This window comes from Calidris pugnax, unplaced genomic scaffold (genome assembly GCF_001431845.1).
Source record: "Calidris pugnax isolate Ruff unplaced genomic scaffold, ASM143184v1 scaffold25, whole genome shotgun sequence".
NCBI lineage: Eukaryota > Metazoa > Chordata > Aves > Charadriiformes > Scolopacidae > Calidris > Calidris pugnax.
The window spans coordinates 6204778-6222621 of record NW_015090805.1 but is presented as its reverse complement, the minus strand read 5'-3'; the positions used below and the strand labels follow the sequence as shown (position 1 = coordinate 6222621).

General features: G+C 39.3%; 2 protein-coding genes across 3 annotated transcripts in view; one reads left to right on the top strand and one right to left on the bottom strand.

Annotated features, from left to right (window-relative positions):
• SIM2 (single-minded family bHLH transcription factor 2) overlaps positions 1-10081 on the top strand; it is a 63861-nt gene extending 53780 nt beyond the window's left edge. Inside the window, exons 9-11 of the mRNA XM_014938049.1 lie at positions 180-348; positions 1505-1913; positions 8851-10081. Of these exons, the coding sequence (XP_014793535.1) occupies positions 180-348; positions 1505-1913; positions 8851-9578 (1306 nt within the window). The 3' untranslated portion in view covers positions 9579-10081. The remainder of the gene's footprint in view (positions 1-179; positions 349-1504; positions 1914-8850) is intronic.
• Positions 10082-13410: 3329 nt separating this feature from the next.
• Positions 13411-17844, bottom strand: part of HLCS (holocarboxylase synthetase (biotin-(proprionyl-CoA-carboxylase (ATP-hydrolysing)) ligase)) — a 121825-nt gene continuing 117391 nt past the window's right edge. For both annotated transcript variants that reach the window (XM_014938222.1, XM_014938223.1), the window contains one exon: positions 13411-17759. In XM_014938222.1, coding sequence (XP_014793708.1) covers positions 17591-17759 — 169 coding nt within the window. In that variant the 3' untranslated portion in view covers positions 13411-17590. The remainder of the gene's footprint in view (positions 17760-17844) is intronic.

The following is a 17844-nucleotide window of genomic DNA, read 5'->3' as shown; positions in this document are numbered from 1 at the left end:
GGTCAGACACTAAAATTCACTGCCTGCTGACATCCCCAGCCTTGTACTGCAGACTCAGTGATGATCTTGGAAGAATAAAAATGAAAACATTGTGAAAGCTAACATGTATTTTCAAAGGAGCTATTTTGGATTTGTGCGGTATGTTTGAGTATGTAATTTATTGGACTGTTCTTTTGCAGAGATATTGAGTATAAGGAACTTCAGTTGTCACTGGACCAGGTTACCATTTCTAAGTCACAGTTTTCATGCAGAAACTCAGTATCTACCTCGCAGGAAACAAGGAAAATAGTAAAACCCAAAAGTAATAAAATGAAGGCAAAACTCAGAACAACGCCTTACCCACAACAGGTAAATTTTTCTGCAATATTTACTTACCAAAAGTTGTGGTAGAGTGCTTGGGAAAGGACAGAGATCATCTAGAACTGAACTTAATGTGAAAGTGACTATAGTATGCCCTGCCACAGGAACTCCCTTGTAGGCTGGAATACAATCAGACCTTTTTGTTCTTGGGGTGGACAGTACAAGTAGTACAAACCAACAGTGGCAAAAGATGCAAACACAAAAGCTTTGGATTTGGAGTATGTAAAATACTTCAAAAACAACGTACTTTCTTGGTAAAAAGAAGAAAACCATGTACTAAGTATAGCTGTATTGTGAAAATTGCACTGGTGTAGAATGCATCTTTCACTGTTATGTAGAGTTCTCAATGTAGCATAGGTATTAGTAGTTTCCTTATGCTGGAGAATGCATTGTAGGAATGAATCCCAGCAAACAGAGCACTGGAGTGGGATTTGGATTATTTCTCACTGTCACTGGGTCAGCTAGAACTGGGAAGTGAGAGTAAACTATGGACACTGTCCATAAAACTGAGTGTGATGAGACTGAAACCCACCTTGAGACATTCTGAGACTTCGCAATGAGTGTTGCTGGAAGGGGCTACTATTACCTTAAAACATCAGTGAATGCATTCAAAATGGTGGGAGCCCAAAAAGAATTCAGAGTCTGGAGAGGAGGATGGGAGGGAGTGGGAAGAGAAAATCATTGTGATAGAAGCTGATGCAAAAGACACATTTTGTGTTCCTACCATTCTAATGCTTGACATGCCAACATATGCAAAATCACATTCATGGTCTGCTGCTCCATTTATCAGTGACTTCCAGTGCCTTGTAACAAACTTCTGCCCTCTGGTATTTACAACTGCCTACACTTACTAGCTAAAATCCAACTGGCAAAATTATCAAATAAACCCTTAACATTAGTATGACAAAACAGTTTTTTCTTCCTGTATTAAGTGAAGGTAAAGTTAATAATGAAGACAAGGAACTTTAAATGCACTGGTAAGCCAGTCCTTTTAGCCAGTGAGATTGCAGTTCAAGGAGGCCCAGCTTTGTGTGCCTGTATGATATGTTACACAGTTTCATATAAAAGTCAGTATAAAAGTTAGTAATTTAACTCTCTTCCCCTCTGTTTTCTTTTTTTTTTTTTTTTTCCTTCTTTCCCCCAGCAATACAGCTCATTCCAAACAGACAAACTGGAATGCAGCCAGGTGGGAAACTGGCGATCCAGCCCTGCAGTGAACGCTGCCACCATTCAAGAACAAAACTTCCATTCAGAAAACAGTGAACTTTTATATGCCCCGTCATATAGCTTGCCTTTCTCTTACCATTATGGACACTTCCCTGTAGATTCTCATGTCTTCAGTAGCAAAAAGCAAATGCTGCCTTCAAAATTTGGGCAGTCTCAAGGAGCACCTTGTGAAGTGGCTCGATTTTTCTTGAGTACGCTGCAGACAAATGGAGAATGCCAGTGGCATTATGCCAACTCCTTGGTACCCAACAGCCAGTCACCATCCAAAAATCTTCCTGATCAGCCAGTGAACATCATCCGACATAATCTTGCACAGAGTTATGAAGGTGGGTGTCACTTTAAAAAAAGAAAAAAAGAAAAGCAAAGCTGTGGGGTGTCTGGGAAAGATTTGTAGTTTGAAAACAGGAATTACAATATGTTTAGGAAACGTAGAAAATCAGAAACAGTGAAGTGTAACAACCACTATGCTTATAGTATTTATATGTTCATCCTTCTTCACATTACCATCAGCACTTGATTAGGAATATTATCAAAGCAGCAGGTGCACAAATGTATTCACCAGAATCCCTTTTAGAGCAGGGCAGAGAGACCACCTCCTTTAATACTGGCACGGTTTACATTCATGTTTTGCACTATCAGAGTTATTTAGTGGCATTGCTCAGGTAAGTCATTGCTGAAGAAAGAAACAAATGTACTTCAGTTCTCACACAGAAATTAAAATAAATGTGATCTATTTCTGTAAAAATTGAGGGTTGTCCTTTCTGAATGTCTTTACCTTACGGTTACTGCAGTGAATGAGTAAATGAAATGCACTGTCTTGTGCTTTATTTGAAAATGTCTTCAGTGCTCCTCCCTGATCATCTCTCTATAGACATGGCCAGCTCAAATACTTTGAAGGAAGCACTGAAGACATTGACTTCTCTGAGGTGGCAACCTTTAAGAAATATCCTTGCAAAGTTATAAAGAAACTAAATAAACACACTCAAGACACACTCTGATCCTTAGATGTCATATACACTACATCTATTTGCACACACCATTTAAATTAGTTAACAATCACTGATGAAGACTGCCTGGTTGACATACTATTCTATATACCATTCTATACTGTTATGAAGTTAGATGTAAACACTCGTTTCTTCTAGCTTCATTAAGATTAGATGGAGGAAGCACTAGTGAAAATGTTTAAAAAGCTAGAAAAAATAGGTTCAAGAATCTCGAGTACCAGAAACAAGTATTAATTCACTTAGGGACGTGACATTAGATACCCAAGATCTGAAGGGAATATCTACAGATGTTAAAAGCTGAGCTTGCTGCATCAGACAGAAGACAGTAGCAGACATTGAATGTGTCTCCTACAGAGAAGCAAATAACTTTTGCCCGGGGTTTTGTCCTTCACAGAACTGTGTGACCTCACCTAGCTGATTGACTTCACCTAGCTGACTGTAACATTTTATCTTACTGTTCTGTGTTTAGGTTGAAAATGAGCAAGGCTGAAGCTCTTCTTACAGCCTAGTGCAGCTTAAATACTTTTTCGGAGCTCATGCTCCTCTAACGCACTGGTTTTCTTTTGGTGCTGTTGTGGGCTGGGTGTGAAAAAGAGCAGCTTTAGACCAAAAATAAGAAATGGTTTTGTCCTTTCTAAAGATGCCATATCTTTGTGGAAAAGAAAAAAAAAAAGCTACATCCTTTGAGGCCAAGTATAAGATTGAAGTAAATTACCCCCAGTACGTCTGCAGGGACAAAGCTATTTTAGGTGTACAGAAGTCTGCCCAGTTTTTCTTCTCTGCTTCCAGACTAACAGATGCCATGAGACTGACAAAGTAGATCCACCCCTTGCTAGTCAAAGGGTGCCATCGGATACACTCAGAATGGATGTGGAAAGAACAGTCTGTTCAGAGAACAGTCTGTAAAATTGATTGTGGCCATAAAATTTGCCAGAAAAGCCCAGTGAGCATAGTAGCAGACAAGCAATTTACCATCAGTCGGTTGATAACTCCTATTAAATACATTTAGTCAGAAGGATTCCGCAGGAATACTGTTAAATATGTTAGGGGGAAAAAAAAACCCACAAAAAACTGCAAGCAACTGTTGATATTTTTCAATTTCATCATGCATGCATACCTTCACCATTTCCTCATGAACAGGAAAATGGAGTTGTGATACCAGCAGCTCCTAGTTTTCTAGTTCTGGTTCTACTTCTAAGTCAGTTTTTGTTGCTTAAGTTGGAATTTATCCTTCTCTTTTGTGCACAGATGTATTTTAATGGATGTTTAGCTATTGGGCATTTGATGAAAACTGTCTCGGTACTATTAATTCTCTGCAGAAGCACTTAAAATTGACCTGTTTGGGAAGGAAAAAAAATAAGGTCAGACTCAGGCCTGGTCATTGCTTGAATTCACACAGTGTTAAAAGAGGGGAAAGAAAAATGGAGCCTCCACTGCAAAGCGGATTTGTATCTAATTGTTCCAGAGCGTATTTCCTCCTGAGCTAGAATGAGCCCTGTTGTACTTTTGCTGAGGCTGGTGGCAGAAGAGAAATCCGAACCTTTTGAAAGAGACTTTTTGCTTTGAATTGAAAGGGGCATCTGATCTTCCTTACATTGTAAACTGCTGCTTTTTCCAGCGGTTCACTGAAAAAATGACAGCCAGTAAGCTTCAAAGCAGAGAGGATCTGCTTAGTGTCATTATCTTCAATCCAAAGACAATGCCAAATATGACATCTGGCAACCGGGTTGGATGCTAGGGCTATTCCACATCACATCCATAGAGGCATCTGCCAAAAGTGCCGTAGGCCAGAGACATTTTTCTCTATGGAAAATAGTTTCTTTTGGAAAGATCAGAGATTTTAAGATGATCATGCCAAGCCATCAAAGCTCTGGAAAAGCACGTAGCAGATAAAATTGCCTGCAAATCAGATGCTGCTGCCTCAGAATCTGGTTTTGAAGCTTCTTCCACTTTTTTCCAGCTGGCCTAATCGTCAGAAAAGAAAGTTACTTCAGAGAAGGCAACCATCTTCTTGGTCAGGGACGTTTCTTTTGTACACTTGAGTAGATACATTACTACTGTGGGTACACAGTAACTCATAAGTTACATTGTTGGCCAGTCTGTACTATCTGTGTGAAGCTTAGTACCACTAATCATGACAAAACTCAGGAAATTATGAAGAATACTAAGAAAAGCTGTGAAAAAGCTCTGGTCTACCTTCCTCCCCAAACCCAAATCCACAGGTTTAGCCCGTGACTACTGGAAGAAATGTACTACATCTTCTTTGAAAAGTGTGTTCCACCAGAGGCAAAGGGGTGTTGAAGATCATGTTTTTGAAGACAGAATAATGGAGAACGTAGTCATTACAATATCAGCCCATGCCTCAGATGATTTGCAATTAAGGTTCAGACCAGGACACAGCACAGATATTGAGCTAATCTAAAAAATTTCTTTTTCATGGGCATAGGCAGTGTTAACATCTGCTGTATCTTTGCCTTGTTTGACACGGAGGAATACCAGCCTGCCTTTTTGACACAGGGGTGCATGACCTGAGCAGTACAGTGGCTCTGCTCATTGGTCTCTGGCAAACTCAGAGCGATTAATTGTTCCTCTTCTCTGAAGGCCCTCTTATACAGAGGATTAGGAAACATACTGAAACATCATGGGCTACATGTCAGCATTCAAGTGTTGGCATATTGTCTTCTCAGAGCATTCAGTAACCATCAGAAGCACACTCCTCCAAGATTAGTGTAGACCAGAAAGCCCAAGAAAAATTATGCAAGACAAAGCATGCATGAAGAGGGCTTTTAGAACACACAAAGCTGTGTTCTAAAAATGGACAAGGTTTTTCACAGACAGGATGCAAACCCCTGCTGATAAGGGCTGCATAACTTTTTCATGAAGATCAATGCTGAGTAGGAAGCTTTATTTGCTTTAAGCCATTTCCAGGATGCCTTTCTTTCCTTTTTACTGAAACAGACAGGGGCAATGAGAGAACAACGAGCAGCTCTACCTATTAATGTCTTGGTAGAGAAAGGCATGTTTGTGAATGGAATACCTTTTCTGTAGGCATCTTTGCCCATTGAGCACCGCCTGATCTTTGACTGCACTACGTAAAGGTGAGGAGGGAATGCTCCTCACTGCAGCACCACACTTAAGAGAGCAAAGATTGCACTAGTCTACTGCCACTAATACCCGATAAAGTAGCCTTCCTCTTCCCATTTGGATGGTTGGATGCTGACTTCGGAGCAGGCTGCCACGTGATGGGGTCTTATCTCCAAGTTTTCCCTCAGCTCACCCGAACTGCACCCAATGTGCAAGGTGGGAAAGCAGAGCTGCTTGGCAACAATTAACAGAGACGCGATGCCTGCAGGACTGAGTTCTCTGTTGTAGTTGTAGGCTGCTATGAACGGAGGCAGTGTAAGTAAGTATAAAGGGCCTTCTAGGAAGCTACTATCACTCCAGTGTGATACACAACCTCAGATGTGCAGAGTCCAGAAAGCCTCCCAAATGAATGCACCTACTTCAATGACTGTAAAGCGTTACCAGCGCTGCAGAAATGCAGAATGCACGGGATCCCTGTGCACCTGCTGAGGCAGGTACTCTGGCAACCACCCCCGGGCCAGATGGGTGGAAGCAATCCTGGGGTGCTGCCCTTCTACAGCAGCACAGAGCAGCCGCTCAGCTTTCTATTAATTTCTGTATGAAAAACTCCCCAGGAGGAGTCTGTCCCAGGGCATCTTTGGGTTTTTGTCTGCAAAGATGAAGACAAAAGCAGATTTAAGTCTAGCTCCAGTAACTGCTCTGAATGTGAGCAGACAAAACCGACTGTGCTCTGTTGCACTGCAGACACGACTTGCTGAACTGTCTGGTCTAACTCCACAAATGTGCTGACAACTTTAATGGAATTCTGCAAACAATTAACCAGATGCTTACCTTCCTTCTCAACAAAAGAGAGGAAAACCATGTTTGAGAAACAGGACAGAACAAAATGGATAATATCCTGTAAATCTCCCAAGTATGCAAATTACTTCTTGGTACTGAGAAGGCAGCCATCAGCCCAGCAGAATCTGAGATTACAAAAATGAAGATAACAAGACAGGGTTTCTGTGATGCTTCAGCTTCTTACAAGTGTGGGCTCTAAAAATGGAAAAGGACAATCTTTTGTTCAGAGATTAGAGCCATAAAGTAACAATACTCCTTAACGCAGAGAGAGAACAAACCCATCAGCCCTGTGGATATCTCAAGTGGGAAAGACACTAAAACCAGTTTACCAGATAACTTAAACCATACTAGTTGGATGTCAGTAGCTCTCAGCATGTATACATATTGTATGTGAAAATGCCAAACGTGGAGTTAAAATTATACTAGTATAATTGAATTGGTAAAATTTCCAAGAAATACTCAAGTATGTGGCTGAATCCCTGTTTTGATTTGTGATCTGAGAGGGCCATTTTTCAATAGCTGATGAGAATTCAGTTTACTTAGGACTGCATATACTTCTTAGTACAAAGTATATACATCGAAATTAAAAGAGTACCTTGAAAGATTGTTGTTTCTAGGAGGGTGGTGGGTTGATCAAGAAGAAATTGGATCCAGATTCCTGTTTAAATTCTGGTGTTAATTATGTGGTGCAATTCCCTCTGAAATCAATGAAGCTCTGCATATAAAAAAAGGTACAATTGAGCTATTTCTGCTTCCTCTGTTATACATGAAGGCTTTGCCAGTCTACTATAGCACAGGGAATATTTAATTATTAGCGGGTACAGTTACGTCAGCAACCTCTACAGGGGAACTCCAAAACTTTTAAGATGTTGAATAAAATTTTTAGAAAAACAGAAAATCCCTTTTACAAAAGGCACTTAGGTATCCAGGGCTTTCAGCGAGCATAACACAAAATAGAGTTTAGGTTTAATTTGAGAAATTTGCTAAGTGCCTCATTTAACCTTTAACATAAAACTTTCAAATATGCCTTGGAGGAGTAGTATAACTGTCAAACTGTTCACACAAGACAGTGCAAAAAAATTAGTACTCGCCTAATTTTAGCCATATTGTATAAGAGTAAGCCAGTGGCTTTTTCTCTTACCATTTGGAGATAGGAATGTACAAAAAGGAAAAGCTGCATAAGCCAAGCAGAAAATGATAAAACCAATTCAAATTGCTTGAGAAGTTCAGCTACTATGCAGAAACTTCAGAGAAAACTAAGATTACTCAATATATTTTAGAGGAAAAGCCTGAATAGAAATCCTAGGTTCGTGCTTTCTTGAAAATTTAAGAATCTAGCTTCTGATTTTCCATGCATACCCAGTTTAGTACTTCCCCATTCAAACAAACGTTCTCAGTATACACTGTAAATTACATTTCTATTATACATATAGATTTATTACATGATAGTACCTTAAAAGCAGGGATACAGCATTATTCAAGAAGTATTTATGTTGCTTTTCAACAGACGTTTTTAATATCTGATGCTAGTTTTTCAAAGAGAAAAAGCAAAGCCTTTAACGTGACACAATCTAGATATTGCATATATCACAGAGAGGTATCACAAATTAGATACTCGGGTATCAGTATCTAATACTACACACTCTCTTCTTTCTTTGCAAGGTCAAGTATCCAATATAGAATGAATCACAAAATGGTGTGGGTTGGAAGAGACCTTAAAGACCATCGAGTTGCAACCCCTGTGCCATGGGCAGGGACACCTCCCACTAGAGCAGGTTGCTCAAGGCCCCATCCAGCCTGGCCTTGAACACCTCCAGGGAAGGGGAAACATTCCACAGTGGTGGGAAAAATAAATTGTTTTACTGTAATCATTGACATGTAATAAACGTTATCCAACCTCGGGTAAATTGATTGATAAATCTCTGAAATGAGCTTACTTAAGGCCAAGATTTTGGATAGCAGGTCATATTTCCAAATATTTCTTTGGTTTAATTTCCTTGATTTAACCATCTTAATAATGACTGATTTAATAATTATGAGTCAAATAAACAAATGGGAATTTCACGTGGAAAACCTTTTCAGACTTGTTCAGCACTCTTGGCCCTTCTGAATAGGTTGGATTTTTATTTTATTTTATTTTTTATTTCTCAGCACTGTCTTAAAGACATATCCAAAGCCACTGAGGCAAATGGGAATGTCTCTGGTGTCTTCACTGGGACTTGGATGTGGCCCAAACCAAACGGGTATTGAAGCTCAGTCATAAAAAGTGCTAGAGTCTAACTATTATATGAGCTCATTGTCAGTAATTAACATGTTTTCTCTCTTCTGCAAGTGCCCATATCAAACAGAAGATACAGCCAAGATGCTCTATCTGACAACTTTACAAGCTGCACAGCACCCATGCCAGGCAGCAGATACAAAGAAGAGATGTATGATTCCGGCATCATGAAAGCCAACAAAATAGAAACCAGGATTCAGCCACCTCACCACCTCATTAAAGAAGAAAACAAGTTAGCTTTTAACAGAGACCTACAAGAAAAAATGAGCATTAATGAAAGTCCTTTTTCAAACTCAATAGCTAACTCCTTGCTGCCAAAATCAGAATGTTTCCAGTCTAAAGCTATAGGACAATTAAGTCATCTCCTACCAATGCCCTCAGTATATGAGCAAACAAGAAGGATTTGTATGAAAGAACCCAAATATGGGCATATTAGTCACCACACCACAAATCTAGATGAACTGGACGGCGATGAGAGAATGACTGTAAAGCTTGATCACGACTCCGAGAGTGACCGCGTGATGGATGTGAGACCCTCCGGACAAGTTCCATTTGTGCTTCTAAATTATCACCATGTTTTAGCCAAACATGGTACATTTCAAACTTCATCGTGTACAGCGACAGGACATGTAGGAGAAAACTACGGATACAATTCCGAGGAAGTAAATACATTTATTTACAAAAACCAAAGCCCCTCATCAGCTTCTTCTCCAGAAACCCACAAGGAATCTGCACTACCCCATTATATTGGAACTTCTGTAATAATTGCCAATGGAAGGTGACGGTAATACAGGAGTATTTACATTTAATTAAGAAGCTAAACTGTAATGATTTGCAAAAAGCATGAGAAACATGGTTACATTTACTGAGCATAGCTGAAGGTCAATGAGGGACAGAATCGTGTGTTCCTGGCAAGCCACGTGTAACAGTACCTTCAAGGTCAGGAAAAAACCCTACATCTAGCTTCAGTGCTTCGTTGTCACAGATTAACCTCTGGTGCCAGTGAGAAGACATGTTACAGATCTTATTTTTGTTATTTTATAGTGTGCAACAAAATTAAATGATAGGTGTTATATGCAGAGATTTATATGAAGAACATTTTTTTCCTTAGCCCCTCCTCCTCAAAATACAGTCAAGATTTTTTTTATAGTTATCATAAACTATACACTGTAGTTTAGGTATTTTTGACAAACTGTGTGAAACCTTACATCAGCTCTCCACACATATGTTAAACATCCTGACAAATGAACTTTGTTCAAAGAGTGGTGATTTTTAGTATCCATAATACAGCAGCACTAACTAAATGATCTCAGTTTGGCAAAAGTTTATTTATTAATTACCCAAAACGTTTTAAACTAAAGAAATCAAATCTAAATTTGATTTCTTTAACATAGATCTCAGTGTTCTGAGATTGCTACCACCACCATTTATCTTGACAAGGAACGATATGACAAATTAATACATACAAAGATATGCATTAAAGGGTTACAGGTCTTGTCATGGCAAATTGAGACAAATCACATAGCAGGAACTAAAGACTATTCCCCATAAAAATGTTGCAATAAGAAAAAGAAACTTCTAAAATGTGTGTTTCATGGAGTATTCTGGGAGAAGGCTGTGCAGATTTTCAAACCAGCTAGTCAAAAATACATCTTCAGAATAGCACCAGAAACGGTTTCTTTATAGTCAAGGGAATAATGAATGTTTATGTTTTATTTTAAACTTACCAGTAGACTTCTGAAGTTTGAAACGTTCAGCTTTTAACACACTGAACTTCCTTAAGCATAAATCTCATTGTCAACACAAAAGCAAGATTAATATTTGACTGGTTCGTGCACTTCACAAATAATGTCAGTGGACAATCCCAATGTAGAAAGTCGAAAGTCATTGCACAACCACAAAAACCAAAGTTGCACTTGAAGTAAAGCAGAGTTTGAGGGCATTGGGGTTTGGAACTGAAACGCTTTGCACACATCTCAATTTGTGCTAATTAAGTCTGTAGCAAGTGAAAAGCATACAGCACACATTTACATTTTGTCCAGCCTATTAGGAATAGATCTCCCCCTCTTTTTTTTTTTTTTTTTGCTTCTTTGTGAAGTTTACAAATGAGGAGAGATAGGGATCTGTGCGTGTTTAACAAGCAATGCAGTTCCTTTATTTTTTCCAAGGAGAAGGTATAACTTTTTTTGCTAACTCCTATATTCAATAATTCCCCCCTTTTTTTTTTTTTTTTTTGCTTCTTTGTGAAGTTTACAAATGAGGAGAGATAGGGATCTGTGCGTGTTTAACTGACAAGTCACTCCACTTTGCTTTTCAGCCGCTTCCCCAAACAGCGTGTGCTCTTGATAAAACAACGAATGACTCCCGAAATAATAGCTGTAATTACCAACAATAAAGTTTGTTGTAGAGCTGAGCCAGCTACACTTACCTGTATTTCTTAGCCCAATCCAAGGCTACTTTACACTTCCCCTCTCTTACCAGACTCTCTCTCGAGACCTTCGCTGAAGAAAATGCTTACCTGGCTTGTGCAATATGGATAAAAGACTTGCTCATGGATTGCACCTTGTCAGATAAAAATGTAATGAAAGACACACTTTGAAAAATTACATATTCTCATTCTTTTATATGCAGCAATAATATTCAGTCACCTCCTTGTATGTATGAATAGTTGTTGCTATGAGTACACAAAAATACTTTTAAAACATATGTTTGACGACAATTTTTAGTATTTTTATTGCTTCCTTTTAAAAGGTCAACAGAGAAGGCTTTATTAAGAAGTTAAATTGATGCTGGCTTGGAAGCTCACAGTTGGCTTTTTCATTTACTAAAAAAAGCATGAAGAATATCTTTTGTGATAAATCTAACAAAAAATACCTAATCAGCCATTACCAGAATACTACTTAAAAAAAAAGAAGCAGCAGGACCAAACCAACATATTCACTTGCTGAGTGTAACTGCGCTCCCGGGTTTGTCTAAGGCTGGAGAAGTCAGCAAATCTACAGAAATGTTACGAGTGAACATCCCAGTCGTTCTGGCTTCATAATTTGAAGTGATGAGACCCAAGTTGGTTTTACAGCGGCTTTGCTAAATATCCTTCCCAGCCAGTGTTACTAATAAATGGGCCCAGCTCCTTAAAAGGTACAATTATGCTAAGACTCGCATGTTAATTTTGTTAAATTAAAACCATGCCCCACGAAGGGGTAACTGACATTGTTTGCATCATTAAAAAGAAACCTGATGCACAACTCTCATACTGCACTTTTCTCTATACCTCGTTAGTGGCACTGCTGCACGCAAAGTCAATCTGGTGTATTTTTCTAAGTACTTCTCACTATAAAAACATGTTTTCGGGAACATACAAATTAGGCTTCGGTTAGAAAAATTGCCATTGATATTTTTCAGTAAAACACCACCAAATATTTTTCCAGCGTCTACCTTGTTATTCACACTTCCAGGCTTTATGCAAGGAGCCCGAGCAGAGGAGGTGTTCCATCATTCTCCCGCAGATGTTTTACAGTATGTGATATTCAGGTACACGAACTTTCCCTGTTAGGCAATAATGAATCAATTATGCATTTCACATATGATAATACAGGGTAGGTTTAGAAAAAGAGCTGTGATTAAAAAAGCAAATGTGTGAAACATTTTTCCTGCCGTTCCAAAATAGTAACAGCAATTGCAATGCTCACATCTGGAATGTGAGTAAATTATATTGAGAGAAAAACACGACTTTTAGTCAGTTAAGCTACAGATGTTCACAGCACAGCCCTACTGCAGAACATGGCACAGCCATTGACAGTGGCAATATTCTGAATAATTGGAAAACATTATGGCACACAAGTGGAGTGTGAATTGGAATATATTATGAAAAATAACCTCCTTTCTCTCTACCGTACTTGTCTGAGCCACTATAGATACCTTTGTCATGTGACTTGACAGGATTTTAACTCTTAGGGGAGTTCAGATCTAGTCAGTAAATGATAGGGAGAATGAGAGAGGGAATATTGCACCAAAACGTAAAGTTGGAAACATTAATCCCATACTGAGATCTCACAGTTTTTACCCTATTAATAGAAACACCACCATGTAAATAAGGTGATAAGGGAACAGACTTCTCTCCAGGTGACGGTAGCCCTGTCATTTGAAAAAGAGTATTAAAGTAATTTAATGAAATTAGGGACAGTGGACAACAAATGTAAAATGGGAGAATGTATCACTGAGAGAAAGTGCAAATGAATGGGAAGCCTGCCAGAACACCAGGATTTCTCCAAAAATCACAAAACAGAATACCAACTATTTTTTCAACACTTCAGTCCTACTTCAAAAACAAAACAGAGAAAAAATTATTATTCCATTTTTTTTTCCTTGAACATTAGATTTTGCTTTTTTTATATGATGCAGATTAAAGCTATTTGGCAAATGTAGGTGAAAAAGCACGCAAAACAAACAACCTATTAATGCTCAGAATTATATATGTATTCCCTAAAAATGTAAAGCATTTTTGCTTATTTATTATGTAAAACAAAACTGTTAAAATGTTAATAAAATCCTGTAGCCAAAGGAAAAGTGAGTTGGCTTTCTTTCTCACAACAAAGCACAGGGTTTCACAAAGAATAACGTTGCATATTTGAAAATTTATTTCAATTTTAATACGTACTATATTTGAGAGTTAATATACTATAAAATACAAGGAATTTTTTTATTTATTGTATTTTAGCCACATTGCGTTCTAAAGGAAGACTCTTGAAAATAACACAGAATCACTAATGAAGAGTGCTAATGTACGATACCCAAACATGACATCAGTTTACAATTCTTCCCTGCAGTTCTTTTGTTTCATGCTGGGTGTTACGTGGCCACAGCCCACGGCACGACATCCTCTTTTGACCTCTCTTCACGTTTGACCTCAGTCCAGATTTAATTTCTTTGGTGTCTGGTCAGTGCGGTGCTTCACTCCAGCAACTTACGCCTGCAAACCCGTTTATCAAACCAGTTGCCCCCAGGAATCGGCTGTTTGAGGCACAAATCTTTTTCATGACAAATATTAAGCTGTACTTCAATTTTTCTTTTATAGATGTACCGTATATTTCAAATAGTGGCAGAGAGCAATTTTTTAGACTGCTGATGTCTTGTAGCTGAATGAGAAAAAGCAAACAAATAAAAAAGATCTGTTGTGCAATGAAGCAGCGGCATAAAGAATTAAATGCTTTAGCACTATTTCTACGTAATAGCCCTTGAAGCAGATTATATTTGTTGGATATATTTTTAAAAAAATGCTCTGAACTCTTATAAAACCTTTTACTAGTAGTGAGATGTACCGCTTGAACTCTTAAATGTTAAGTACATTATCACTTTTTCAAATCTTTGGAAACGGCGTTGGCGCTGACTGGACACAACCCCCTTTGCTCTTTCTGCACACAGCCACGTGCCAACACACCCAGCTCGCTCGGCAGAAGTTTTCCTATCAATAAACAATCTCTACAAATATTTTCACAATGTGTAATGAGAAATATTATAACAGAGTCCAGGAGGAAAAAAAATGAAGTCAGAGAAATACGGACACTGCAGTGAGTGCTTTTTGAAAGCACTTCATCAAGAAAATAGTTTAAGATATGACATCAGCCTCACAATGAAAGAGGTGTTTTACTAATCTAGACAGTTGAATGAAATTAAAACATTTTCAGTGCATTACTTCTAGATCTGGAGCTGTCTGCTTCTCTCCATACCTATGTCCAGACACACTCTACACCACATTTGTCTGTCCTACGTAAAGAACAATGACAACAACGATTTTCATACAAAAACATTGTGGCTTTCTGGGTGTGCCAAGTTTGGCATAAAAAGAGCACGACTCGGAGGGTGAGTCTGTGGAGGAAGGTTCTCAGCAGGAACAGCTGCTGCTCGGAAGGAGCTGATGCAGCTGCTGGCTGCACAATGGCAATCTTCGTTGGGAAGTTCTTTGGTTCTTCTGAAGGAAAGGTCAGGTTTGTAACGGACACTTCATCCAAGACAACAGGTAGTTTTGTACACACGGAACAGGCCACTGAAAAGCAGAGGCAAAGGGGTAGGTTCTGACAGCGCCCACCTGTGCCCCGGCACACCCACGCTCGGGGAGCTCTCATTCGCAGAAAGGAAGGTCAACGCTGAGTGAGTTTCTTTACAATGCAAAAATTTTCAGAATAATCTTACAACTCAGAGTGAGACTAGAACAAGCTTTTCATTAACAAGGCTACAAAGAAATCCAAAAGGAACAACAGCAACCGGGAAATATTGCAGCATTTTACTACTAAAACCATCCGTCTGCTTGCTGCTCAGACACTGCGTAGCGTAGCCGAGTGAAGGTTTGCAGGTCCATTCTGCCCTTATTCATACAGGAACACGTTTTATCATTTTCCCTGTCGTTCTTTTACAGTACTTGTCCCTAGCGAAGGGAGAGTGTGTTTTAAGGAAGCAACTCAAGTCAATACCCTGAATCATGACCTGGTCATTAAAAGAAGTCTCTACAGGCACTCATTGGTCTGTCTGGAATATGGGCTTCCTACAGGCACACCCTACAGTACCAAAACAGTCAGTGTTTTAGCTACAAATATAGGGTTGAGGTACAGATCTAAAGCTTTGTAGAACTCCGTGGCTGGAAAGCCGGTACCAGTGCTCTGCTCTCCACAGCTGACCCGCAGCAGCACGCGTTGCTCAGCAGCTGCTTGAAGGAAAAGGCAGTAGAAAAGAAGTGAAGATGCACAAGGAAGATGTGGCTGTGCGTACGCACGCACACATTTCTTAGATATGTGTATGTAAATGAGCTCTTCTTTTTATTTAAACTTTATTACCTCAGACTCAAGCTTTATTTGATTATAATATCAATATTTGATTCTGAAGTAAAGGCAGCTGCCAAAAATTAACAGCCCCAAGCAGTTTTGAAAGCATCTGGTGGTAAAAAGCACAAACTGGTGTTCGTGTGTATCGTTTTAACTGTGCCAATTAACAGCTGTCTACACTCCACCGTACAGTCCTGTGAACTGTTGGTGTGCAGTCTCATATGATGTGGATCGTGGGGGAAAACAAACCAGCAGGGGACGGACAACCAGGCACACACACAAATCTACTGTGATATGGAGCATAAAATCCTGAATGTAATAGGGACAACTTAATTTCTAGCACTTGCTGCCAAACCACCTAAACCCTAATATGTGAGGATTACTCTAAATTACCATTACAGACTAGCTTCCTTGTTTAAAGACTTCTTGGCTTTGTAACCGAAACAATCTACTAACATGTTCAGATTGTTTATGAGGTGAACTTTAACCTAAAAACCCCATTTCTGGCTAGTAGACAGAAGTCCTTTGTGGAAACCAATTAGGCTGATCCACCCTCAGTAGGGACGAGGTAAAGGTAATAAGCAGCGCTGCCTACTTGAGGAAATGAAGCTGGCCACATCACACCTACGACAAACTTTTCATTCGCAGAGAACTGTTTGAAGTGCCGTGGTGGCCAGGCCTCCTGGCGCAAATTCGCCCTGCCCAGGAGAGAAACCCGACAAGCTGCCACGGCACGGAAGCTCCCACATGCCTACTTTGTGCTGCTTTCCCATCATCACCAAGCTGTTCCACCTAACCCTGCACTGCGCAGCCAGCCCCCAGAGCAAGCTCCTCTCAGGTCAGCAGGTGCCAAACTTCTTGCTTTTAATGGTTGGTAGCAAATGATGCCCTGCTTTGGCAAAGGGGGTGACAACAGAAACAACAGAAGAGAATCTGGATGCAGGTTAACCTGCATTTCCTCTTTTTCCCTGTAGTTGTTTTTGGCAGGGATTTTAGAGTGGGGCATCTTTGATTTATTCACTTAACTTCATTACTATTACAACAGAATTACTATCAAATTGTAAACTTAATATTAAATTTAAATGTAAATCACTATTAAATTGTACTATTGAGACTTCCCTCTTCTGATATGGAATTCTACAATAACCTAGATAATAGGATTGCAACAGGTGAAACACTGCTCCAGTGGGCTCTTCTCAGGGGAGCGCTAAAGCCTCTTGGAAGACTATAATTCAAAGGAGACATGAGATGACTTACAAGATCCAATTGACTAAGAAGAGCAGATTACAAATAATTTAGATAACCAGCCACAGTTCTTAAGTGCTGATGGAAAATTCCCCAAAAACTCAAGGCAGCCATGACAGAGCTGCAGACCTTGAGACCAAAGCACAGGATGGTAAACTGTTGTACAGGCCCACATGGAGAACCAAGTCAGCAAGGCTCTACATAGACCTGCATCTAAACACAGTGGTAATCCCAGTAATTCAGAAAAATATGATGAGCTCTTCCAGCTGTTTCCACCACAGACAACGCATAAACCAGAATTTAGTTTAAAAAAACATAGTAAAAATGTAAGTAGTGTACTGCATTGTGTTAAAGCCCAATAAAAAGAACAGAGACACAAATAGGAAATATATAGCCTTTTCAGTTTCTCAACTACAGTGTGGAATTGAAAAGAAAGTTCTGTTCATTGAAAGGTATTCCTTTGCAAGCAGTTTTCTTTTGAAGAACAGATGCTTACAAAGAATGGCAACATAGATGTGTTTTAGAAGTTAATACAAAAGAATAAAGGCCTTCAGCAATGAGCAATTACCTCTTCTTTACTGTTGAAGTTCTCCACATCAAAAAGCAAAGATATCAGAAAATCATAAGAAAAAAGAAATCAAGCTATGAACTACCCTTCCCACCTTTAAGCAAATCTAGCTACTTGGTGGCAAATGGTAAAGAGCCTCCTTGGGTGATGTGAGCTCTGAGGACTATTAACGCTTTGGGACTATGAGGTTTCTCAGCATATCAAAAGAGTTGCCATCTGGGTGCACAGACTCTACCCCCTTGCCTTCTTCATGAACTTGAAGGAATCCATAATCATCTATCCCGACGATCCATGCAATTGGGCCCTCCTCATTGTGGAGACGGACTTGTTTACCACTGCAAATAAAGAGAACCAGATGGTTAGGGATTAATTGGTGAACACTGCACAAATAATGAAAAATAGCCTAGAGGACTAACGTCT